At 35.1% G+C, this 27,748-nt stretch overlaps 1 protein-coding gene across 1 annotated transcript in view; it reads left to right on the top strand.

Moving 5' to 3' along the window:
• Positions 1-27,748, top strand: part of IPO11 (importin 11) — a 198,499-nt gene that overhangs the window by 62,734 nt on the left and 108,017 nt on the right. The window contains exons 11-21 of the mRNA XM_060635693.3: positions 583-735; positions 2,071-2,114; positions 3,544-3,634; positions 6,469-6,516; positions 7,317-7,422; positions 10,017-10,143; positions 14,445-14,478; positions 14,793-14,833; positions 16,190-16,306; positions 21,839-21,952; positions 27,198-27,313. Coding sequence (XP_060491676.1) covers positions 583-735; positions 2,071-2,114; positions 3,544-3,634; positions 6,469-6,516; positions 7,317-7,422; positions 10,017-10,143; positions 14,445-14,478; positions 14,793-14,833; positions 16,190-16,306; positions 21,839-21,952; positions 27,198-27,313 — 991 coding nt within the window. The remainder of the gene's footprint in view (positions 1-582; positions 736-2,070; positions 2,115-3,543; positions 3,635-6,468; positions 6,517-7,316; positions 7,423-10,016; positions 10,144-14,444; positions 14,479-14,792; positions 14,834-16,189; positions 16,307-21,838; positions 21,953-27,197; positions 27,314-27,748) is intronic.

Genomic DNA, 27,748 nt, shown 5'->3' with positions numbered 1-27,748 from the left:
TTTATGCTTTTTTTTGAAATCTTATTTAAGTCTGAAAAACAAAATGTTGCTGGCACATGAAATAGAGATGAGTGTTAGAGACTTTAATATGTGAGTGCCAGCTTTAAAGGCCATATAATGCACTTAGTAACTATCTTTTGTAGCACAAAGAGCAGTTGAAGCCTGCCGGTTTAGGATTAATTACTCCAGTAACCATTGCAGTTAATGTTGTACTTATTTGCACAATTAAAATTTTTCTCTGACTTGATATGAAGTGAGTTTACTTCTAGACACGGAATTCATTTGTGTGTGTATATACAAGATGAATGAGAAATTATCTTAGAGATGTATGTATATAAGTCACTGCACTGTGGTGTGTTAATACAGCATGGTAATGTACAGGCTGTAGTGAGAGGATGGCCACAAGATGATGTGTGTGGGGGGCAAATAAGAATTGTCTTTGAAATTTGCCCTTGATAAAAATGAAAATCCGTACACCACTTGCTCTTTTCCCCCAAGGGTATATTTTTAATTCATTTAGTTACATAATCCAATTTTGGTAAAATGTTTGTATGATTAACTTGGAAATTTTATGTTTTCTAGACAGCAGTCCTGAAACTTTAGAAGCACATAAGATCAAGATGGCATTCTTTACATATCCCACTTTGACAGAGATATGTAGAAGATTAGTCTCTCATTATTTTCTGTTAACTGAGGAAGAACTGACAATGTGGGAAGAAGACCCAGAAGGCTTTAGTAAGAATCAGTTTTTCAGTTTTCCCATGGCTTTTCTCCCCCTTTCCTAAATACATATCGTCTCTTTGAGTGATATATATACCACTGTATTTTTAATATAAAACTTTTGTTCTGAGAATCATGGCTTTTAAAAATTAATATATCCTCTCTTTATTATCCATTGGAACAAAAGCAGAAAATGATTTTTTCAAATATGTGGAGTTTTCTCCAGAAATAGACCTTTTAAAATTGTTAGATGTTCCTATGAACATATCATATAGTTTAAATCAAAAACACCTCTTGTCTCAATTATCAGGTGTGTGATTCATCCCATCTTATACTTTATTTGTAGAAATTTTTATTTCAAAAAATAAATTTGGAAAATTTCTGAATTGCTGAATGGATCACCTATTTAAATTTTAATTTAAAATGAGTCTTTTGATGATTAAAATATTTTTCCAGGAGATCTTTTTTATCTCTTTGAATTTTAGTAATAGAATAAATATATCTGAGTCATTCCTACAGAAAATCAAGAAATTGTCTGCTTAATAAATAAAGTACCTGGTGTGTGTCTGTAAAGTGCCTATGTGCAAATTACTTCGGCCATGGTCAAACATAGGCTAAATTTTAACCTTTTTTCATCCCTTTGGGTGACTTTATGTAGTTCTGTTCGTGTTCCCTAATAATTTAAGAATGCCTTAAACATTTTGGAAGACCTCTCCCTCTTTTTGTTATGTAAAAATAAATTTATTTCATTTAGAAAATACAGCATTACAGTGTATCCTTTTGTGTTTTTGCTTTTTCTCTTAGCTAAAATATTCTGTTTCATATTGCTTTCTTTGGGTAGTATATATAGTAATGTAATATGAATCACTGAATTCCTCTATCTGTAAAAGTCCCCTAAAGTATTTTATTTTTTGAAAATTTTTCTTTAAATATTGGGAATTTTTGGAAAATGTGACTATTTTAATTTACAAAACATTGAAAAAAATTATTGAGATGAAATAATACCAGGATTATAGCTGTATTTGAATGCTTATACTATGTACAATCAGATGATATCAGATACTTTGAAAGTGACAAACATTTTGAGCTTTCCTGCATACAGAATTTTTAATGAAAGTGCAAATGCTATGTCAGCACTTGATAGGACACTGATATTCACAGATATGATCTGTAGTGTATAATAAATATGTGTAAGGTGTTGTGTTCCCAAGGATTTGCTTTCGGTAAAATGTTTAAAACCACTCATGGGAATAGACTGGTTATTTAAAATCTTGATATTCCAAACCTTGATTTTGGAAACATCATTATTGCATTTCTGGAGAGCATCATTGGTCATATTTTTAATTACAGCAGTGGAAGAAACAGGGGGAGATTCTTGGAAATACAGTTTGAGGGTAAGTATTGATGGAAAGAAAAATTGACAGGAAAATATTGTCAATTTCCTGCTTAAAATATTGTGCAAAAATATGCTTAATATTTCTGTAACTCTTAGTAGAGAATGATATTCTATTGATGATTCCAAGCATTAAACTAGACAAATTGAGAGGAAAGTACTTAATTAAATTATGAATTTTAACCTGAATTTTTTTGTTGTTAAGTTGGGGGTTGGAAACAGAATTTTTCTTTATTTTACAGTCATACTGATTGGAAAATAATTGTCACTGCAGAAATAAATGTTTTTGAAAATGAAAACTGTCTTTTTGGCTGGAATGATTTTTTCCCTCTCCTAAGTATTTCAGTAATTCTAAAGCTTTTTTTGATACATTGTTTCTTATACCACCTGGTGTGATTCTCAGAGACCAGCCTACAGTTTTTAATTTTAGAACGCTTTCTAAGCATGCATTATTGGTATGGCCAACATTTGAGAAAATTTTATCAAATGTAGTCTTTGAACTATTTTTTTAATGAAAACTTGTGTTTATATAATTTACATGATTTTTTAATTTTTCTAAAAATGTAAATGTTTTTAGTTATATAAGGTTACATGGAAAACCAGAGAGATTATTAGAAAAATTATTAGTGCTTTAAAATTAAAAAAAAAATTAACCACTTTAATTTTTTTAAACTTTGTATCCCAAACTTCATTTATTCGTCATCAACTCATGGCTAGTCTTGTTTCATATAAGTAAACCCCCAACCCCAGTTGGATTATTTTAAAGCAAGTATTTGAGGTGACATATCATTTCATCTGTACATGCTTCAGTATGTATAGAAGATTTCTTTTAAAACATAAAGCATAGTACCTTCAAAATGTGTAATTCTTTTATATCATGAAACATGTAGTGATTCAGTACTTTTAAGAACCAAAAAGAATCATTCTTTTTATATACTTAACATTGACTTCTGTTACTGTTTGTGTCTGTTAAAAGGAATGCTATTCTGTGTAGTGAATTGAACTCATGAGTTGTGGTTATGTCATTGCTAACAAAATTTATAATTTTTAATGTATTAATTCCTGGGTAGTCCGTTACAGCACTGAATCTGCAAGTGAATGTGGCTTCAGATTGCTTTTTTAATTTAAGGAGTTGTGAATTAAAAATGTTTTTTTCTCTTTGTAGTTTTACTTTTTGAATACATAATGCTAAATGATTCAAATAGCGAAATAAACTTTTTCTATGTTAGGAATCAAATTAAATTTTGAGTCCCCCCCACCCCCCCGCAGTATATTTATAAAAATTGTAATCTTTATGTAAAGATACCAGAAATTGGAAACATTTTTGGAGTTTTAGGATTTTAAGAATGGGTATTCTTTTCTTTATTGTAGAATTAATCAGTACAATATACCATTGTTGTCACTGGAAATTTGGTTTTTTTCCTCTCTAGCCTTGCACTGAAGTACTATTTATAGATATATTCCATGAATATAATCAGACTCTTACTCCTGTACTTCTAGAAATGATGCAAACACTTCAAGGTGAGGTATATTTTATGATACTTTATCTATTAATGCATGTTGACTTAAAATAGTTTGAATGCCTGCTATGTGCAATGCACTATTTCCTACACCATATAATAGAAATCTGAGAAAGACCCGAATGTGTTCTTTTGTTTTTTCTTTTCTTTTTTTTTTTTTTTTAAAGTTTATTCATTTTGAGAGAGAGAGAGAGAATAGGGGAGAGGCAGAGAGGGAGAGGAGAATCTGTGGGGCTCTAATCCACAAACCATGAGATCATGGCCTGAGCCGAAGTCACGAGTCAGACACTTCACCAACTGAGCCATCCATGTTTCCCGCAATGTGTTCTTTTCTGTTGGATGGCTTTCAGGACGGAGAACAAGAATGGGCAACTGACGAAGGCAACCTTGAGATAGGCATTGAACGTGATAGTTGGATTTTGTTCTCATAAACACACTAGCCTCAGAAGCGGAATAGTGCTTTACATGGTCAAGTATATTGGATGGGGAAATAGTCTACCTGGAGCGTGCTGTAGAAAGCAGTGGGGAAAAAAGATGAGAGTAACAAATGTTAGACTCAGAATGGTGGTAGTGGGAATGGAAAGAAGGTAACGGATTTAAGAGAGAATGATGATGGGAAAATTTTGTTATTTGATCTTTGTTTGCAGCTACACACGTAATTAATTACTTAATTATTAACTGCGATTTATCATTTTTGACTTCTCTGCTATATAGTAAATTCCAGGACGAGGGCACTGATCATATCTGTCTTGTTCACACATAATTCCCAGTGCCTAGTACACTCAGTAACTGTTTGTTGATTGACTTTTGCCACCTAATTGACTACTGAGCAAGGGAAAGTGGTCAGACATGATCCTGAACTTTAGAATCTTAATGACAGGGAGACAGTTGTTAGTAGTGGTTAGAGATAGAGTTTTCCTTTTGGAGTGTGTGTATAAGGAGGCTTGGGAGAAGAAAAGCAAGTTTAAAGACTGAACACTGAGATTTTCACCTTTAGGCATAGGAAGAGGTGAAGGTCCTACAAAAAAGCCAGGTAAAAAACTAATGCAAAGATGTAAGAAACAGTATGGGGGTGAATCCTGGATAGAAGAGCATGTTACTAGAAATGGCCAGTGATAGAAGAGGCAGAAGGCAGTAAAATCCCCTGAGACAAAAGATTATTTGAATTGTTGGGGCAGGAATCACATTGTAAGGGATGAAGGATTGAGTAGGTGATTATACAAGGAAATAACAGCAAGAGAAGCTGCCATAGGGAAGGAGATGCCTGATCTTGTTTGTAGTTGTGCGAGAGTAGCTCACTTTTCAGGCTTTTGTTCTCTCAGAAACCTAATAGATAGTTTTTTTCCCTTGGTTTATAATTTAAGCAAGAACACTCTCAGTCAGGTTTTGAATTTGAGTGTTATTGTATTTTCATATGGATTGATTTCTAAGGTATAGTTATGAACTAAATTCTTAAATTTGATGGTATTTAGACTGCTTAAGTTACTTTTTTTTGTTGAGTTGAGAATGTCATTTCCATTTTCACCCATGCATTTATTATTATTTGTTTTAACCACTGTAGTAAAGTGGATAAGTTATTTAGGTTACCCTCTGATAAGTTGTTGGATGCTCGTAAGGTTTTCAGTGATTACTAAGTTTAGTTTTCTTCCTAGTTGTGGAGCAGTTTGCTTATTTAGGGCTGTATTTATTCCAGCGTATTAGCCTGGTGAGCTTAAGAATTCATACTTAACAGCAGAAGAGTGCTTTGATAAACTTGTTCAAAATCTTTGTATCCTAGAGCAATAGACTTACTAAGTAAACTGCTTTTCATGGCTTAACCATCACACACTCCTTTCTGGACAATAGTGTGAGACTGCCAACTTTTTAAAAATTTTTTTAATGCTTATTTTTTTATTTTGAGAGAGAGAGTGGGGGAGGGGCAGGGAGAGCGAGGGGAAGAGAGAATTCCAAGTGGGCACCATGCTGTCAGTGCAGAGCTCAATGTGGGGCTTCAACTCACAAACCATGAGATCATGACCTGAGCTGAAATTGAGTTGGATGCTTAACCTTAAGACTGAGCCACCCAGGTGCCCCAGAGACTGCCACCTTTTTATTCTGAAGGTTCCACTTTATATGATGGCTCTCCTGTTTCTGTTTGCACTTTTCGTTGTGTTGTCATCCTTTAATACACTGTAATGATCTGACTTATTTTGAGCTGCTTGGGTGAATAGCCTGTGCTTGTTTGTTTTTTTTTTTTTAATGTTTATTTTTTTGAGAGACACATAGAGTATGGGTGGGGGAGGGACAGAGAGAGAGGGAGACACAGAATCTGAAGCAGGCTCCAGGTTCTGTCTGAGCTGTGAACAGAGCCCGATAGGGGGCTCAAATCCACAAACCGCGAGATCATGACCTAAGCTGAAGTCAGATGCTTAACCACTGAGCCACCCAGGTACCCTTGTGCTTGTTCTTTTTAAAAATTTTTCTTTTGTGGGATTCATCTTTTTATTCTTTCTTTTAAGAGGTTTTTTTTTTTTGTTTTTTTTTTTTTAATCAGGCTGTAATAAGGTATTATGTGCTAGTTAGCAATTTGTGGCATATACTTTGCTAGAATGTTGCTGACATAACATTTTTCAAATATGTTATAATGATTTTTAAAATTGTAATAAGGTTTTACATCTTGTACCTGTGTTCTCCATGATGATTAAAAACTTAGGCTTTCCATTTACATGTCCATGTATATTTAATATCATGAAATTGTTTGTACTTAACTGAAATGGGAAACTAGCAAATTGAGTTGAAATCAAATATCTTTTAAAAATTAGTTTGATTTACCCTTGTTAAAACTTATTTTCACAGGGCCCACTAATGTGGAAGATATGAATGCACTATTAATCAAAGATGCTGGTATGTTAAACTAAAGTGATGTTAAAACATTTCTTGAGTAATAAATGTTTGGTATGTCTAGTTTGTGGCAGGTGTTACTCTGGGAGGTTGGGATACAGGGGTACCTACAATTTAGGAACTGTGTGGTGGGGGAGATAAGCAGACAGTTGATTATAACATAGTACCAGTTGATTAATTCTAAAATAGGTAGCAGTTAAGTAGTACATTGGAAGACCAAAAGGAGTTTTGGTATGCCTAGGGAAAGGCTCCTAAAGAAGTGTAATGCGAGAACACCAGGATCAGTGGGAGTTAGCAAGGGGAGGGGGCCTGTGTGAGAAGAGAGTTCCAGGCAGAAGGAGCAGTATGTACAAAAACTTGAAGAGAAAGGGAGCAAATGCAGTTAAGTTTTGAACTGGGAGTATTTTGGTTTAAACAGAACGGAACATAAAGCCTAACGGTTTGTGCTGAGAGATGAGGATGGAGAGAGGTAGGTATGTAGGGACCAGATCATAAAATACTGTGACCCTTTGGAAGCAGATGTTGCTTTTTAATTTTTATAATTTGATTTGAATAGTTTTAATTGAATGCAATTTTCTGTTTGAAAGCACTAAGGGCTGTTTAGGAAAAAGTGTCTAAAGAAACTTTAATCTTTCTGAAATTGCTATTTAAGTGATTTGTCTGATTAACATTGTAAATTTTCCCTTATTAGTATATTACATGTTTTAAAGTAGTTCCTAAGGATTAGTTTCTTACATAGGATACTTAACATTTGGCCCAGCATCTGAAATTAAATTTTTTTTTTTCTCAAATCTTCTTTGTAGTGTATAATGCTGTTGGATTAGCAGCTTATGAGCTGTTTGACAGTGTTGATTTTGATCAGTGGTTTAAAAACCAACTTCTTCCAGAATTACAAGTCATTCACAATAGGTAAGTATAAAATTTGGTGTTTATGATATACTTATTTTACTTTTTAATTTTCTGATGAAGACAAGACATTAAAATTGCATAAAATTTTTAAAAAGTTATGACTTAGCTGGTAGTATCAAGTGTAAAAAAAGACGTGCTGTTTACAGCTAAGAAAAATAAAGACAGTTATGTTATTTTACTTCACATGTGAATTGTAACAAGTATGAAATGTTTGTTGTTAGATAAGATACTTTGCAGGAGGAAATTTTATGCAAAGGTAAGGGAAGATGGAGGTCGCTGAAATGTAGGAAGAAAATGTGTACAAAAGAAAGCCAGTGGGATACTTAGCCTGAGCTGAGCCTGGTGTGACTAGTAGTCTAGCACAAGGGGTAGCCCTGAAAAGTGACTGACTGTCTTGGGACCACACAGCATGCTGCAGGTCTGGAAGGGGGTGGATGGGACGAAGGGACACCATGGCGGAAAGAATTTGGACACACATTAGGGCTGTGTTGTGTTGCCTCATTGAGTAGGACAGACCTGACACTTAGTAGGACTTTTCCCAGTTCTTAGGTTTCATATACATTTAAGTACTTGACTGCTTGATTTTAGGTACCGAGTGACCAAAATGTAAGGGAAAAGGACTCTCGTAGTTTCTATAATTTTTTTCTTCTGATTTATTTCTGTAGATGCGGTGCCTATCAGAATGTGTCGCATGTAGTCTTAGATCAGATAGCGTTTTTTAACTACAATAATGAATGAATAGAAGACATCCACGTATGGCTCATTTTATAAATCTTGAGAGCCATAGAACTGTAGAGTTGGAGATGCTTTAAAAGTAATTTTGACCATGGGTGGCTGGGTGGCTCAGTCGGTTAAGGCTTCCATGTTGATTTTGGCTCAGCTCATGATCTCACAGTTCATGAGATCGAGCCAAGCCCCAAGTCAGGCTCTGTACTGGCAGCGTGGAGCCTGCTTGGGATTCTGTCTATCCTCTCTCTCGCTCCTTTCCTGCTTTCGCTTTCTCTCGAAATAAACATTTTTTTTAAAAAGTAATTTTGCCCAATAAGTAGCTATTTATTGGTTGAGTTAATCATTTATTCAGTCATTGAATATTTTCAGTTTGCCATGAATTTGCTATGCCCCTTAAAGTGTATGGTGAATAAGATGTATTGTGACTCTGCCCACAGGAAGTTAGTGAACCTTTGATCTAGAGAAAGCCTTCAGTAGAAAGACACATGTGTGCTTTGATTTTCCTTAAAGCCTAGAGGCTATTTACTCTAGATCTGTGTTGTCAGGTACAGTACCTGCTACATATGGCTAATGAATAGTTGAAATGAATTTAATAAAAGTGATGAAATGACTTTAAATTGGAAACCTGGGGAGTGTAAAATATGTATTGATGTTGAAATGATCGTATTTTGGATATATTGAGATAAATAAAAATATGAAAATTTTACTTTTTACTTATTTTAATGTGGGTAATAAAAAATGTAAAATCACATATTTACTTGCATTATATTTCTTCTGGACTGAGCTGATCTAGACCAGTATTTCTCAAACATGCGTATGAATCTGTTGGTGATCTTGTTGAGATGCACGTCCTGATATAGGTTATATTTTAGGGTCTGGGTCAGATTGTATGATTCTGTCACGCTTCCAGGATAATGATGCTGCTGGTCCAGGGACCATATTTTGGGGAATAAACTAACTTCTAATTTTAACTCTGCCCAGAAGTGACTGTGATCTAAGTGAACTTAGAATTTGACCTTTCTAAGCTTCCTTCTGTGTATCCGGAATAGAATGTTGACTGTAGCAGTCTCGGAGATCTCCGTTCAAAATTGATGGGTCTATGGTTCCTCCATTACACTGTATACAAGTCTTGTTTACTTCCACCTCTGTGACTTCGTTTAAACAGTCCCTGTCCCTTCAAATAGCATCTTCTCGATTTTCTACCCAAGTATTGTTTAGCTTAAAGGCTATTCAGATCCCATTTCCCCCACCCACTCCTTTCTCTTCCTTTTCTGAAATCCTAGTATATAGCTTTACATTCTTTAATTCTTTTAGGTGAGTTGTAAACGTTTTGAGGGCAGGGAATACTTAAGCAACTATTTTTCAACTTTAATGAGCAGTTCTTTCTATGTGCTTGGTCATCTTAAAATTTTATAATTTTCTAAAAAATGTGGAATCTTCATTAGCTTATTCCATTTATGCACAAAACAGCATCTCGCCACTAAAATTTATATAGTATCAGTAAGAGACTTTATGGGTAGAATTCTTAAACATAATTGTTTATAGCTTTGTGGGTTTTTTTTTCTTGCTTTAAAGAGCCTTCATTTCCTTTAGAAAAGATGATCATAAAGAAATGTGTATAATGTTACTGAAAATGGTTTACAACTTTAAAAATATCATTATTTTTGAGGATACTTAAATTTGAGAGCTTAGGTGGTTTTGTAGTACGTGTACTGTGGTACATTTAGAAGTGGCTTTTAAGTTTTTATATAAACAATACAGATTGCTTCCTTACTATATTTTAAATTTAAATGATAAAATACACTAAATGAAATATACTTTGTAGAATATTTACCATTTTAATTTCATGATTTTTCCCTATTCAGATATAAGCCATTGCGACGCAGGGTGATTTGGCTCATCGGTCAGTGGATTTCTGTGAAATTCAAGTCTGACTTAAGACCCATGTTATATGAGGCAATTTGTAACTTGCTTCAAGATCAAGACTTAGTGGTATGTTCCTTAAATGTTTTAAGACTATTTTTTATAAGTTTAATTTATGTTAAGCTTCATATTCAGGAATAGTTTATAGATTTAGCATGTTGGTAACCTTTCACTCTTGTAGTTATTCCTTGGCGAGCAGTTTGACTTAAGGGAGGGAAGTTCTTTGATTATTATTTACCCTTATCACGAAGAGTCAGTGAAAAGACGTTTAACTAAATTCTAGTTTTGTAGAGTCAGATGACATTTTTTTTTAAAGATTCTTTTTTAGCTTACATATTTTTTTTTTCTTATTCAGTATGGATTTTGTCATTCTCATACTTGAGGTACCACCATCTAGTTCATCTTGACTGTTAATTTTTTCTTTGTCTCTCATTTTTGAAGGGATTTTTGGTGTGTGTGTGTGTGTGTGTGTGTGTATGTGTGTGTTTTAGCCTTTGGAATTGTTTCCTTTATAATAAGTGTTGACATAATATTCTTTTTTTTGGTAGAGTCAGAGAGGGCACAAGTGGGCAAAGGGCAGAGAGGGAGAGAGAGAATCCCATGAGGGTCAGAGAGAGAGGAAGAGAGAGGGAGAGAAGAGAGGCTCACTCAAAGCGAGGCTCAAGCTCACCCGAAGCTGGGCTCGAGCTCACCCGAAGCTGGGCTCGAGCTCACCCAATGTGGGAATCAAATTCATTGAATGGTGAGATCATGACCTGAGCTGAAGTCACATGCTTAACTGGCTAAGCCACCCAGGTGCCCTGATAGAAAATTCTTGATATTTCGTCACTGAAAACTTGCTGATGGCTTCTTGGTTGCTTTATTCCCATAAAAGCAGTAAGTTTGCTGTTTTAACATGTGGGTCAGGTCAGTTACTTAGAGTTGTGGGGTTTTTTTTTTTGTTTTTTGTTTTTTGTTTTTGTTTTTGTTTGTTTTTGTTAAGAAGTTGAACACTGTGTGGAATAGTTGCTTCTTCCTTGTGGTGCTTTATTTTATGCCTGAGTGAATATATTCATGACTTACTGTACATATTCCTTGTGTTGGGCTTAGACTGGACCCTAGCATAGTCTTGAAAAGATGGAGTCTAGTTGTCTTTTCCTCAGTTTCAAGTTTTTTTTATGTAAAATTACGTGATTTTTTTTTCTGCCCCCGAATTAGGCTGAGGTCTTGTGTAATCATTTCTCAGTATACTCCTTTAAAAAATTTTTTGAACCCATTCTATCAGCCTGTTTTTCAGCAAAAGCTTGGGCCATCCTTTTCTCATTTCGACGTGTGTACATGAGCTACTTTCTGTGTTCTGTGTGTGTGTGTGTGTGTGTGTGTGTGTGTTTTAGCCATTGGAATTGTTTCCTTTATAATAAGTGTTGACATAATATTCTTTTTTCTTTTTTTTTTTTGAAGAGTCAGAGAGGGTCAGAAAAATAATGTTCTGTGAAGGAAAACATAATTAGAAAGGTAAACCTGTCAGCGCTCCTGGGTGGTTCAGTCGGGTGAGCATCCAGCTCTTGGTTTCAGCTCAGGCCATGATCCCAGTGTTGTGGGATCAAGCCCCGGATTGGGCTCTGCACTGTGTGTGGAGCCTGCTTAAGATTCTCTCTTTCTCTATTGCTCTCCCAATTAAAAATAAATAAATAAATAAATAAACCCATTGTAGAAGCTCAATGTATTCCAAAGGCAGATAGAACTGTTATTTGGATTTGTCACTTGGCCATTATCTACTTTGTGTAAATAGTTGGGAATTTACTCTAAATATAATGCTGTAACTATTAAATAGTTTAAACATGGGAAGTTACAAGGGAATCCAGTTTTATTTTACCATGTCTAAATTCTTAAAAGTTTATTAATAAAACTGTTTAGGGGCACCTGGGTGGCTCAGTCGGTTAAGTGGCCGACTTCAGCTCAGGTCATGATCTCGCCGTCCGTGAGTTCGAGCCCCGCGTGGGGCTCTGTGCTGACAGCTCAGAGCCTGGAGCCTGTTTCAGATTCTGTGTCTCCCTCTCTCTGACCCTCCCCTGTTCATGCTTTGTCTCTCTCTGTCTCAAAAATAAATAAACGTTAAAAAAAATTTAAAAAAAATAAATAAAACTTTAGATTACTGTTTGCTGGAATGAGTTTACTTTTGTAATACCTTTAAAGTATTTATAGGTTAAAGTTTTTCTTTTCCCACTTGGAAACATTTGCTCTTAGAGGTATCAGACAGAAGACATTAAATGTTTTATGAAAGTGTTACAAAAGGATTAAATTTCACTTAAGTTTTCTTAGGGAAATCGAGAAATTTTTTGAATCTTTTACTCATTTTTGAGGTATCTGTTCAGAAAGAAATAAGAGAAATTTAATTCTGCACTTTAAGAGTGGAACATTAATTACATCCCAATAAGTATTACTGGAGAAAAAGGGTTTCATGGCTGGATAAGTTTGGAAAACACTGGGCTAAATATTCCAGTAGTCCTCTTTGCTTTAGGACTGAGGAGAACCTTTGAAACATACATTTGAATAGTGACTATCCAAGATGACACATACACTAATATCTAAGGAATACTCTTAGAGGGAATGCTGCTGTAGGTTCAGCTTTTGCCCTTTTCCTGTGTATCTTCTGGTGATTTCATCTCAGTTTTACATCTTCTACACTTGTTTGATCCTGCCACCGATATTTTGTTGATACTTCTAAGACTTTGTTTAGTAAGGTACCAAGTTAAGGTTGCACACTTTGGCCTTCTAGTGTATATAAGATCTTTAATTTCATCTTGTGAGAAATGCTGGCTAATGTGGGAGGATACTTTATACACATATTTATGTACACGGCAGTATACAAACATGTAGATATGTACATATGTGTAGATGTGTTCATGTGTGTATATATGCATGTGCTTATATAGATACTGCTGAATCTAAATGTTCTCTGGCTTTCATTATCTACATTATCTTGCTTGAGTGCTTTTACAGGGTTGGGATAGATTTAATCCTGAGCAACTACGGTTATCTATGTGGTTTCCTTATCTTATAACCACGTCATCACAAGACTGGCTGCAACAGAGTAGAGATAGTGCAGGTGCACCGGGGGCACCTGGGTGGCTCAGTCAATTAAGCATCTGACTTCGGCTCTGCTCATGATCTCACGGTCCATGAGTTCAGTCAAGCCACATTTCAGGCAAGCTCGAGCCACTTCGAGTTCTACGTGGACAATGTGGAACCTGTATGGAATCCTCTCTCTCTCCCTCTCTCTCTCTCTCTCTCTCTGCCCCTTGTTTACTTGTGCCCCTCCCCCAAAATTAATAAATAAATGAATGAATAACTGAATTTTAAAAAGGCTAAATCTTTACAAAAATATATAATGCAGTTACTGGAGAAAGCAACTTCTCAAATAGGACTCCATAAATTTTATAGTATCCAAGGCCACTGGGTGGAGTACATCTCTATCTCTGATAGTTGCCTGACATTTTCACATTGTCATTTGATCTGGGGGAGTATAATGCATATTGAGTGAATTTCTTTCCTTTAGTTGAAACATTTAACTAGATATAGAATGTAGTCATGGCTTGAGTTCATGTTATGTTTTGTGGAAACTCTGGGTATCGTAGCCTGTGCCAGTTTAGCTGACCAAATCCTTGAAAGAGGATTTCCCTCTTTCAAGGGGATTGAAAGAGGGAAATCAGAGGATTTTCCCTCTGATAACCCCCTTGAAAGAGAGTGATAGGGATGATGCTGTTGTGGTGTGATTTGCCCGCATAACGTGCTGACACACAAAGAAATTAAGATTTGGAAGTGTCAGGAACCTGTACAAATCTTTGTGTATTTGTGAACTTTGGAGTTTAGAAAATCTCAAAATAGATCTTTGGATATTTCACGGATTTCCTGTAATTGTGGTTGCAGATGGGAATGTGTGTTCTTCCTTCTCCCTCCTCTTTCCATTTTCTCCTCCCTTCCTCTTCACCAAACATCTGCCAGCTTCACCAGTCTCACCCATTTGCCTGTCTCTCATCTGTGATCTCAGCCTTCTCTCCCCGTGTGGCAGCACCTTTGTACTCTTCTCTTAGTCCCACCCTTGTCTCACACTTAGAGCAAATTATCCATTTTCCTGGAAGCACCCCCTGGATTAAAGACTGTTGAAACAAATTATGAGAAACTGAGAAGGGTGGGAATGGACACTAGTTGACTTTTTCAAGTCTTGTTGCAAAATAAGAGGAATATTCTTTTATTTCTAGATGTTAATAACCTCTGTGACTTTAATATTAGCAAAAAGTAAAAGTGATTTGGAGTAAATTTCCTGCCATTTGATATTAATGATATTTAGTTTCAGAATTATTAAAATCTCATGATGTACTTTCTTTTAGGTCCGTATTGAAACAGCGACAACACTGAAGTTAAATATCCTTTAAAGAATTTAAAAATACTTCATTGTGATGGGGTGCCTGGCTGGCTCAGACAGTGGAGTGTGTGACTTTTGATCTCAGGGTTGTGAGTTCCAGTCCCATGTTGGGTGTAGAGATTACTTAAAAATAAAATCTTTAAAATAAAAAATATTTCATTGTGAAGAATTTTAACACTTTTAAGTAACTGATTTTTTTGTGAAATTTGTTAGATCGCTTAAAATATAGTTTTTGAGTATCATATTTGGGTTTTAGATCTATTTTATTCTGATTAACCTCATACATCCTCAGTATTCCTTAACTGCTCTTTACCTGTTGATGATTTTGAATTTAGAACAGATCAGTTTCTGCCGGTGAGAATATTTTTAAGATTGATCACAATCTGCTATGTCTTTTGCAAATTAAGTGTTATTTTATAAATGAAATTATATGTATGTGATACTTATTGAAGCCAAATTTAAAAGTACATTAAGATGATTTTGGAAGTTTACTACCTTTATTGGTAATTTTTTAATTCATAACTGTTTACTTATATTCTGCTTTTTTTTTTTTTTTTTTTTTTTTTTTAGCTATCTTAACTGTTTTGGAGGTGACTGTTAAACTTTTTTTTTTTTTTTTTTTTTTTTTTTTACCTTTTTTCCAATTACAAAACATCTAGTAACTTCGTTTTATCTGTGTCTGTTACTTATAGTCCTCAACTATTTCTTTGTGTATATATGCCTGTATCCTGCATTAGATTGTAAATTACTTGAATAGAACACCAATCTTTTTACCCTTCATTTAATTCCCAGAAGCCCACATGGTGTTTCACTTAACAGGTACTCAGTAAGCACTTGTTAAATATGTTAATAAGACTATGGCGGTAGTATTTATTCTTAGGAAGACTAGGCAAGAAGAAAGTTACATGATAAAGTGTCTGTGTGTACTTCTTGTGGAGGTCGTACATGGACAAACTTGTAGAGAGGATTTTCATTAGGAAAAGAATCATTAGGTATTTTGGGATGAAATAAATATGTTTTAGAAATCTGCTTAAAAATGAACTATCTGAAAGATCAGATGTGTGTTTTATTTAAGTATGTGGCATTCTGTGACCTATTAATCCCTACTGTCATTTTGTAATCTAGGCGTTAACGGCCAGACATGGATATTTGTTTCCTATTTCCTAATAATAAATATTCGGTCATTCTTTGAATAACAGATATATATCTATGGAAAGTGAGATCTCCATGCAGCGTATCTTAAGGGCCACATCAGAGAGCTGGTATGCGAGTATACTTACTGGTATTTCTTTTGTTTCAATGAGTAGACTTTGCAAAACAAAGTATCTTGTGATTGGCAACAGGCACACAAGGACACTGACCAGACAACGTTAGCAGCTTAGTTTAGCGATATAAAATTTAAACACAAAATTTAGACATGGTTTTCCACTGAAAACATGATTCACTTTGTGGATGAGTTTAATTCTAAAATGGACCAATTAAGGAACAATAAAGAAAAGAAAATCCCCCCCCCACCCCCCCAAAAAAAAGAATGCGATTCCTAAATGTTGGCAACTTGAACAATTTCAGCTTTCTTTAGGTAATGCTGGAGTTCTGGTTGCTGATCTCTTATTTATTGCTTTGACATTATGATTTAATTTTGTTATTTCAGTTTGTGAAGATGTTTCTATTTCTCTTATAACCCTTTGTTTTTTTTCTGTTTACCTGCAGTATTTGGAAACCATGTTCACACTACTTTTTCAGCTGCTGCAGCAAGTTACAGAATGTGACACAAAGATGCATGTTTTGCATGTCCTTTCCTGTGTGATTGAAAGAGTCAATATACAGGTAATTTTAATGTAAAACATTCAATGTCAGGTGAGTGGAGTGTATGTAGGATTGCAGTAATAGCTTTGCTTTATCTACATTGTTTAAAAGTTAACACATTAAAATGCTTATAACCTATACGGTTGTGATTTCGCTTATATTGACATGTGTACTTGCATTTTAAAAAAATGACTTGAGAGGGGCGCCTGGGTGGCTCAGTCGGTTAAGCGTCCGACTTCGGCTCAGGTCATGATCTCGTGGTCCGTGAGTTCGAGCCCCGCGTCAGGCTCTGGGCTGATGGCTCAGAGCCTGGAGCCTGCTTCGGATTCTTTGTCTCCCTCTCTCTCTGCCCCTCCCCCGTTCATGCTCTGTCTCTCTCTGTCCCAAAAATAAATAAACATTAAAAAAAAAAAATTAAAAAAATGACTTGAGAATATTAAAATCTAAAATATAAAAATTTTAAAATGGGATCAGTAATGTAGAGGGGTTCAGAATGCAGAATTTTATCTGTCTTAGTAGATCCAGTTTATATTTAATAATACTTCTTAAAATTCAGTGTGTTTGAGGACATAGCCACAAGTGTGTCAGCAAATGCAGCTATTTTCAGAGGTCGGTTATATTTACCTTCAAAATTTAATGTGTTTTGCAGTTTGGTCCACATTATGTCCATGTTTAGCTTAATATAAAAATGATATGTAAAGTTCTCAACAGATATTAAATGTAAAGTTAGTTATTCAGCTTCCCTATGTCTCCTAATTTGTGTGAAAAACTAATAATCCAAGAAACTACCTTATAATTAATTATCCTTGTGGTTTCTCATATCCTAGTTCCCCACTTCATATCCTTGTTTGAAAAGTACTGAAGTAAATCTGTGAGTTACTAGGGAAAGATAACTGAATTCATGTCCACAGATTTGGAGTTTGTTCCTGTGTCTTTTAGTGAATTCTGATTGCTTGAGCTTGTTCTAAAGTAATTGATGAGAATTGCTATCAATTACTGAATAATACTAAGTTACCAACTTCCGTGCTAAATAATTTGCATATATTTCTCATTTAATCCTCACAAAAACCTTTGGGTGAGGGTTGGAATTTATCATCTCGAACAGTTTGAGATTTTAAGGAACTTGTCAAAGTACATACATCTTTGTGGTATTACCAGCCTTCACAGTCAGCATGCAGCTCCAGCGGCAGTTTTGAGTCACTGTTAACCACTTTGAGCAGTTCTGGGTTCGAGTGTCTAAAAATAGTGTTACCTTACAATTTCCTTAGTGTTTGGGATTCTTATTACATTAGTTACGTTGTTTCATTTTGATACTTGTTTATAAAGAATACTGAGAGATTTTGATCATCCAGATAGTTAATTGAGACTCTTTTAAACTCCTTTCAAGTGCCTGTGTCTCCTGTGTCGTTTGGGGAAGGTCTTTAAGTTTGTGTCCTTATGTGTGTGTGTATATATATATATATATATATATATATATATATATATATACATTTTAATGTTTATTACTGAGAGACAGAGAGAGAGCGCACGCGTGCGCAGGGGAGGGGTAGAGAGAGAGGGAAACACAGAATCTGAAGCAGGCTCCAGGCTCTGAGCTGTCAGCACAGAGTTTGATGTGGGGTTTGAACTCACGGAGTGGTGAGATAATAATCTGAGCCGAAGTCAGATGCTTAACTAGTCGAGCCACCCAGGTGCTCCGTTGTGTCTAAAATAATAAAGATAATTCTGAAATCACTTGACTCACAGGTGTCTTAAGTATGAAATTATTACACATATGCAGTATGCTTTAGATCATTATACAAATGCAGTAAATTATCGTTCATTAAAAAATTGTAGAAACAAGATATGACCATTTTTTGTAATCTTATTTAGATACCATCTCGCTAACAGAAATGTATTAAAGATTTCTTTCTGTGGAAATGAATTTTCTTACCTACATCCTCCCAAATCTCTAATCTTTTTAATCCTAGGTTGAAATTCCTCATGCTTAGTAAAATTTAAAGTTTATTTAAATTTAATTAATTTATTTATAAATAAGTTATAAATATTTATTATAATTTATTAAAATATAAATATTTATATTTATAAATAAAATTTATTTATTATTTATTTTGAGACAGAGAGTGTGTGCTTGTGTGTGCGCAAGTGTGGGGGAATGGCAGAGGGTAGGAGAGAGAGAGAATCCCTGTCAGGCTCTGTACTGTCACTGCTGAGCCTCACGTGGGGCTTGAACCCGTGAACCATGAGATTATGACCTGAGATGAAACCAAGAGTTGGACACTAAACTGACTGAGCTACCCAGGTGTCCCTTCATGCTTAGTAATTTTAAAAGTGCTTTTGTGTTTTTAATCCATATGCACTTTTTAGAACACAGATAGCCTAAGCAACTCAGGTGACTCTGTCACCAGTAAATAGATAGAGTTAATCCAGTAGTATTTTGTGTTTTCAGAAATCAGGAAATCATCATGAAAAGTATTTTCAGTAGTCTGATTCTTTAAATTTCCTATGTTAACCTTTGAACAGTCCTACCGCTTATATATCATTCACCTGTCTTTCATATGCTAATTTGATTTTTGCCCCTTGGGTTACAGACAGTTTGAGCCATCTTAACAACAAACAGTAAGATAACACATAATGGTTTAATTTTGAAGATTCAGTGAAGTGTCACCATTTTTATAATATAATGTACAATTATTTAAAGATTATATTTTCTCTACTTTTTGAAAAAGTAGTTGATAAATTATTCCATTGTGGCAATCCAGTAAATACACAGAAGAAATAGGTAATCATCAGGTTTGGATGTCAGGCAGATAGTCTTTGAACTTCTGCATTTCTGAAGAAAAAGAACAAAATTAAAGGGCCTGTGTGAAGTATTAAATATTTTGTGAAAATTATATCTAAAAGACGAGGTGTCATTGGTACTTTCTTTTTAAAGTCCCCATGTATGGAATATCTTCTTAGAACATTTCTTAGGCTGTCACATACTTGATTTTCAGTAATGTGTTACGAAGGAAAGTGGATACCTCCCTGTATATGATGACTTAACTCATATTCTATTTTCTTTTCTTTTTGAGTATAGGTGCCAAAAGATGAGTGTATTTGGTGTACTTTTTCATCTCATTTGTGTTAAGCTGATAGTTTAATGTTTTATAGGGTTGTTATTTAGCCCAGTGTCTAGTAAACATTGCTAATTCCATGTGATTTTTTAGGTGTTGACCAAATAATTGATATTGGCCTACCGAAATAGCCCATAGATGGTAATCATTTTCAGGATTGTATATGAGCAATATTTTTCCTTAAGTCTTTTCATTGAAATATTTTGAATGTACAGAAAAGTTACAAGACATCAACACCCATATATCCTTCACCTAGTTCTTTTAAGTTTTTAATTTTTACTGAATTTTCTCTTTTTTTAATCTGTGTGCATATACAAATTCTTGTTGTTAAACTCTTTGAATTTTAGTTTCAAGCATCATGGCACTTTGTCCCAGAATATTAGACTTCTCTTCTTAACATAACCATGATTAGACTCAGGAAACTTACATTAATGTAATATTATTATCTAATATCAAGTCCATATAAGATTTTCTCAGTTTTCCCAATAACATACTTTTTAACCTCCTCCCTTTCAGCCTCAGGGAACATATTTCGCTCTCATGTTCTCCCTCTGTTTTCTTAAAGTTTATTTATTTTATTTATTTTGAGAGAGAAAGAGAGTGTGAGCGGGGGGCGGGGGGGGGGGGTGCAGAGAGAGAATCCCAAGCAGGTTCTGTGCTGTCAGTGCCCAGAACATGACATGAATTGTGAGATCATGCCTGAGCTGAAATCAAGAGTGGGATGCCTAACCTACTGAGCCACCCAGGCGCCCCCTCACTGTTTTTTGATCTCCAGCTCTGCACCCTTGTTTTGGGGGGCTATCTTTTGCAAAAGTAACTCTGGGTGATTATTGAAATTCATTTTTGAAGCAATAATTTAAATTTAGAATATCATCAATTCCAGTGTACAGCTACGTTTGGGATGTAAATATTTTCTGACTTTCGAATGTACTCCCTTTGTGCCCTTCCTTGGAAAGTGTTCTCACTTGAATATTAAAACCAAAATTGGTTTATTTTCCATGTCAGTAGAACATGCTGTTATACATTGTTTTCAGTTAAGTATGAATGAGCTAGGTACTTTAAAACCTGTGTTTTTACGTACTAGTTGGTCTGTTTTATAAGCTAATTGGAGTGATCTCTGAGATAAAGAACACTTAGCAAGATTAAGTGCTCAATAAATAATAGTGTAATTAAAAATTTGAAGATAAGGTGATATATAATAAATAGGCTTGTAATATTTTTTCAGTTTTATTTCGCTTAAATATTTGGGCAAATACTTAACTTGTCTTTTGTAACCTTCCTCGCATCCCCAGGGGCAACAGATTCTACACCTTTTCTCCCTGTTTAGTGTGTGGCATTTTGTAAGCAAAAATGGGAATCTCATTTTTCTGGGAGGAATTTTTAGTTTTAATACGTGGGATTGAAATAGCTATTGCTGAAGTTGTGAAGGTGTAGTATTTCTGTTTGTCATGAGCCTACTCTTCATCAGAGCAATTCCCAATACAATGACCATAAACCAACTGAGACACTGGAGCGCGGTCCAGCTTCAGTGTAGATCCCTTTTATTTTTTAAGAAACTCACTGTCAAGCTGTGCTGTCTCTCAGGGCTTATTTTTAAAGAAATATTTTTATTTTTAATTTTTAAAACTGGTTAGCTTAATCCACGTGGTTTTAAGAATCATATCTTTTAAGAAGGATTTTCTTGGGTTGCCTGGGTGGCTCAGTCAGTTAAGCGTCTGACTTCAGCTCAGATCATGATCTCTTGGTTTGTGAGTTTGAGCCCCGAATCATGCTCTGTACTCACAGCTCAGAGCCTGGAGCCTGCTTCACACTCTGTGTCTCCCTCTCTCTTTGCCCCTGCCCTGCTCACTCACACTCTGATGTTTGTCTCTTTCTCTCTCTCAAAAATAAATAAACATTAAAAAATTTTTTAAAGGATTTTCTTCTGTGTTTTCATTATACCTCCTGTACACCTTTATAATTATACTTTTTTCATTGTAAGGGTTTGTAAGTGTACCTTTACATTCTTTTCTTTCTGGTGCCTTGTCCTCAGGGCCTGTTACTGGAGGATGCCATCAGATAATTGTTGAATGTATGAGTAAATGCTGACTTTTTAAAACAGTGTAATTTCCAGTTAGGTAAGCTGTTTCATTAAAAAAGAACTAGGGTATAATAATGTGTTCTGTTAAGCTCTCGATAACTGGCTACATTATGTTGTTTTCCTAAATTTTATTTCATGCAGTAAATTTGGTACTTATTTTAAATTCTTGAAAAATAATAACCGTAGAGCTTTATGTCTCTGATTTATTTTTAAAAAGATAGATGCATAATATATTTCATCTAGAAAATAATAAATACTTCCTTCCTGGGACTTAATAATGTTCTGTCATTGTGTCTTGAAGGAAATTGCCTTCTTTCCTAATACAGTCTTTTGCTTCTCTTCCTTCTGTTGTGATAGATACGACCGTATGTAGGATGTTTGGTACAGTATTTGCCTCTTCTTTGGAAGCAGAGCGAAGAACACAATATGTTGAGATGTGCTATTCTGACAACACTTATTCATCTTGTTCAGGTAATTTACTTTCCACTTTCTGAATTTAGTATATTTCTTTTTTTTATTGAAGTCTGATTAACATACAGTGTTCTGTTAGCTCCATGTGTACAACAGTTGATCGGACCGTCCTGTACGTTACTCAGTGTTCACCACAAGGGGTATAGATGCCCCTTGTCACCATACAGTGTTATTAGAGTATTATTAACTGTATTCCCTGTGCTGTACCTCTCATCCCTGAGGCCTCTTTATTATATAAATGGAGTTTTGTACCCATTAATCCCTTTTTTGTATTTCACCGATCCTCTCCCTCACCTCCCCTCTGGCCACCACCAGTTCTCTGTGCTTAAGATTCTGGGTTTTTGCTTTTTTTTTCCTTTTTACAAATTTTTCATTGTTTTCATGTGCTTTATTTTAATGGTAGTGAAAGGCCTCCCAGTTATGTCTTTTTCATAAATTATCTTAAACAGTTTTAAAAACTACTTTAGTGTGTTGGCTTCGGACATTTTTTGACATGTAGGAAATACTCTCTCCTTTTTAAAGACGTTTCTTTCATTAGATGAAGTGGTCTCTCATGGTGATAGGCTCATGATTTGTGCAGTCTGTTATACTTTCCATGCACTTTGCTTGGTATTCAGAGCTTTTCTGTATAAACTTGCTCTTCATTTTCACCCTTTTTTTGTGATCTAAAATCAAAATTTTACTCTTTCATAAAGTGAGAAGGTAGACAATCAGGTGAGTTACTTTTGAGGGAAGGAGTGAATATGGTTTTTGTCCTCGTGACTTTGAGGTGTCAGGGTTGTGCAGCAGGTAGAGAGGAATCTCAGATTTCAGAGAGTGATGAACAGGCTGTAGTTGTCATTTGAACTGTTACAGTGACTTACAGTCTGACGGCGAGAGGACAGAAAGGTAAGATTTTAATGCCAAGTCTAATATCTGCATCCAGGTATGCTCAACTCAGTTTTACTGGCCTTGCCCCAAATTGTGATAGATTGTCCAATGGAGAGAGCTCTGAGTTGATAGTTACCACTCTCCATTTTTTGAATAAGTTAAAAATAGGGGGGGAAAAACACGTGAACACGAGTTTTTAAAAAACCTTTCTCAAACATCCTTTTTTTGAAATGCAATTTTTTTTCTTTCAGTAAACCTTATGGATGAATTTTATAGTTAAAAAATCCTACGTAAGGCAGTTTCAAATAAATGAATAGTGATACAAAATTCCTGTGAAAGCACCTTCTTTTTAATAAGTCTCTCATGTAGCATCTCTTCTTATCTACTATTTAATTGTTGTGATCTCTTGCGAAGATTATGTCCCTTTTATAGAAAAGGGTACAAAGGTTAGGATAAGGTTACTGACTGTCCTGAGATTGCCCTCAGAAATAACAGAACAAACTGTGATCCCACCTCTTTTGTGTTACATCTTTGCCAAAATGTGTTCTTATTAGACTCCTTTTGAGAGTTTTGTGAGGGAGGTGTGAAAAAACCCAGCTTCTCTGTCTCCTTAGGTAGGATTACCTCAGGAAGTCTGAGGAAGCCACAGTAACCTGCTCGGAATGTTTGGAGTGGATAGGGCCTTTTCCTTCCATTGCGACCCATTCGCACTCTGTATTTGTTTAGGCCAGAGGTGCAGGGTTCCAGCCAAGTGTTCATCGCCTTCTTGAAGAAAGCATACGACGTTTAATATAAAGTTGAGATTATAGCTTAAAATGTGTTTTTCAGTCATTTGAGAAAATTATACTAAGGGTTATTGTTAAGGTTCATTTTATAGAAAACACTGCCATCTTTGGGCTTTTCAGATTTGAGAGGGAGATAATAGTTTATTTGTATGTTTTTGTTTTCATTTTTTAAGCTCTGGGAACCCAGACTAGTAGTCTCTGGTTGAAGAGATCATCTCTTGATCCTTGATTGCCTGCTTTTGTTATTACTTTTTAAGTTGTGAAAAATTTGAAGCATACACAAAAGGAAGAACAATATAATCAGTCTTTAGGTAACTATCACCCAACTTCCAGAATCATCAACATTTTGTCAATATAAATTTAGGGCACTAAAAAGCTAATTGGGGGGTTCCTGTGTGGCTCAGTTGGTTAAGTGTCTCACTCTTGATCTCAGCTCAGGTCTTGATCTCCGGGTCATGAGTTCATGCCCTGCACTGGGCTCCAGGCTGGACCAGAAGCCTACTTAAAAAAACAAACAAAAAAACAAAAACGCTAATGGAGAGAGTTGAAAATGTATGGGGAACTTACATTTACAGTAGTAAATTGCAAATTTTTCCTTTTGGATATAATCTAGCTGGGTAGTTTTGTAGGGGAACCATCCTTGTTTTTGATGTCTTTTCTTAGTAAAAGATCTTTCATTTTCCTGTCTCTTGCATGTTACATCTCCCTTTTTTTTTTAATGTATCCCTGCTTTTCATTACCGGGTATCTCCTTGTCTTGAGATAATTTGTTTTACGTTATCAGAGAATCAAACGGGACCAGTTGTTTGTGGACTTGGATGAGATCTTGGCATCATGCTGCTTTGTAAAACTCTAGAGGCCCTCTTAGTTTTAATACCTGACCTTGAACGTCACCCTTCCCAAAGTACCTGGTGCTACCAGTTCCTGTGTCTTTTGGAGTTTCTGTAATGTAAATCAAGTTGCTTCTTGACCTTTTCTTACAGCTGACTTTGAGCTTGGTTTTCTAAGTTTGCTAAGTTACTGCTTGTCTTTTCAGTCCTTATCTTTTCTTACGTTATCTTTGTACTTATGGTTATGGATCTTTTAAACACATCCGCCTATATTCTTTAAGTGGATCCTGGCAGAGAAGAGTAGTAAATGCATGCGTTAAATCTGTCCGCTTCCTCCAGATTTTAACATTGTGATTGATAATACTGAGTTGTATGGTGTGGCCGGAGCATAGTACAGAACATGGTTATAGGGGCCTGGTCAGGAAGGCCACAAGAACATCTCTTCAAGTTCAGAGCAAGGAGTGTTAACATTTTTATTTTAGTAAGGTAATCAGGGTGCCAGTGGAGACAGGGTTTGGAATGGAGTAAAACTAAGGTCAGGGGAAGTGGTTGGTACGTTTTCTGTTAACCATGAAAATAGATGATGCAGTTCTGAAGTAAAATGCATGGAAAGAAGGGGAAAGATTTGAAAAATAGTAGAATAAAGGATTGTTAGGATGTGCGGTGAGTAGGAACAGGAACTAGGAGGAGGATGAGAGACTGTTTACCACTAAATAGGTAGTCGTACAGGTCACTTGAGTTTGGAAAGGCCGGACAGGAACTGTTTTTTGGAAGACTGAATTGGTTCAGTGGTCACCTTAAAGAGTTTGAGATGACTTCTGGGTGATGATGTCCTGTAGTTATTCAGTGTCTGGAGTTCAGAGATCTGTGTTTGCAGATAATATTTTGGGACATTTTCCGCATGCACATGACACAGGAGAAGGCAGTCAAATACGTTATCCTGTGAAATGCCAATATTTAGGGGGTTTTATTCTTTTTTTCCCTTAACCTAAAAAATAATAATAACCTTATAAATTCACTGACTGTTGCAAAGATAGTACAGAATACCCTTCACCTCATTTTCCCTTCTGTCTTATGTAATTATTATACAATAAGATTTCTGCTTCTTGAAGCATTTCTGATCATTTTAATAACTGATGAATTTAATTTTGAGCTTTCATACTGTTGTAGAAAATGTGTTATGTGATTTTTTTCATAATGTTGTAGACAATGTCTTGTAGTTATGACTGTGGGCTGAGAGAATGTTCACATTTAAAGTTGTATATCTGGGATTGCACACATTCTTCAGGCCATTAGACTACAAAGGTAAATGTCTTCAGGCTTTGGCCGAGAGTCTTACATGTTTAGCAGAGGCTTTAGTTTTGCGAAAGCTAGCATCTCATGCTTCTTGGGATGTGCACTAAGTAAGTAGATAGATTTTAATTTTTCTAGGAAATTTTAAGTCTACTTAATAATCAAAATGAACTTGACTAGTTTAATGTTCCTTTTCTTTTGTTGTTGTATTAAAGATTGAACTACAGAGAGTGAAATTGAACTTAATTTTAAGACACAGTGTACTACTTTATTAAGTGTGACATTTTAATAACTATCTTCCTTTAAAAAGATCTTTAATAAGGTCTTTCAACTGATTTTTAGTTTTAGAAAGAACCAAACTTAAGGATAAGCTTTATGCATTTCCATTTAGGTATCTGTCCCACTAATAAAGATTGAACTCAGTATATATATGGCATCAGAAGATGTATACATACGGATTTTGTTTTGCTTAACATAAAGGTATTCTACCATTAGCTATTGATATTTGAATTACTTCCTAAATGAGGAGATGTTTGATATTTATTGGTTTCCTTTCTGTGTTTGTCAGATTACAGAGATTATTATGGATTAAAAATTGGCTTCTTATCCTTTATGTTTCCTTTCAGAGTGCTTGGACTTAGTGTGATACACTGAGTCAATCACCATAAAACAATAATTAGGTAAACTAGAATTTTAGATAAACCCCCCTCTTCTTCCTCCATTTTTTGGGTCATTAAAAATACTAGCAAAAATTGTTCATTAAAAAAATTTTGTGCATTTTTTTAAAACAAAGCTTAAGAAAAAAATAATTTTTACATTCTTTCAGCATCCTTTCCCCCTTCCCATATTTAATTAGTGTTAATTTTTTCTGTATACTCCAAAGAAACATTTTTATGTGTATATCTCTTTGCATGTGGTAGGTATGTTTAAAAATTCTTGGGTTTTTGCAGTTGTTATATACACACTTCTTCTGTACTTTTAAATCCAGTTTGTAATTATTTTTGAGATTGTTTTTATTCCATGCCTAATACTTTTTCATTGGCTAGTCTCTATTCTGGAATATGAATGTACTATGATGTAATTATCTTACTAATGAACATTTTGATTGGGTTCATTTTAGATTACTTAGGTGAGATAATTTATGGAATTTAATATAGCAGTGTTAGTACCACTTTAGTAGTCAGAGGGGAAGATACATATGGAATCTCTTAAAACAGATGTTTATACCATTGGTGTATATGATTCTACTACCACTGGGCAATTGAATAGTATTTTTTTGCTACTTGCTGTTCAATTGTAAACAGAACTAACCTTGTTTTAGTAGTGCTTATAGTTAGGACCATCCCAGAAAATCTTGGATTTATTTTTTATCAGCTCATTTTAGGACATTTTTATACGATAGGTTATTTTTTGGTGGGGGTGGGATCTTAGAGTGTCTTACGTTAAGTTTTATTTATACTTCCCTTAGGGATTAGGAGCAGACAGCAAGAACCTGTACCCTTTCCTGCTCCCAGTTATCCAACTGAGTACAGATGTTTCCCAGCCTCCACATGTTTATCTTCTGGAAGATGGTTTAGAATTATGGTAAGAGGAAAAATTTGATTCCCTGGATTTTTTTTTTTTTTTTTTCCTGGCCTTCCCTACTCTCATGCCAATAAAGCAAAGGTCATGTAACAGGCCTTAAAAACCCAGTATTTAAAAACAGAAACATAAAACCGTTTTCCCTGAATTGGGTAACATCATAGTTCCATCTATTCTTGGCAGCTGTCGCTCAGTATAGGCTCATAGTAGTCAAAGTTGAAAGGGGAAATTTCAGTAACGACTCAGCTGCCTTTAACCTTTGGAATTTGAAATGTAAAATGGGGAGAGTTCAATAAAACTTCAAAACTAAAAATGACTTAAAACTTGCAGCCTGTTAAATGAGATGTTTTGGGGGATGTTGACTCATTTTTCAGCCTCTTGCTACTTCACCTATTACATACTCAGATAATATATCTCAGCCCCAAATGCTGAGGCTTC

This window comes from Panthera onca, chromosome A1 (assembly GCF_046562875.1).
Source record: "Panthera onca isolate mPanOnc1 chromosome A1, mPanOnc1 haplotype 2, whole genome shotgun sequence".
In the NCBI taxonomy this organism is placed as follows: domain Eukaryota; kingdom Metazoa; phylum Chordata; class Mammalia; order Carnivora; family Felidae; genus Panthera; species Panthera onca.
This window is presented reverse-complemented; position numbering and strand designations above follow the sequence as displayed.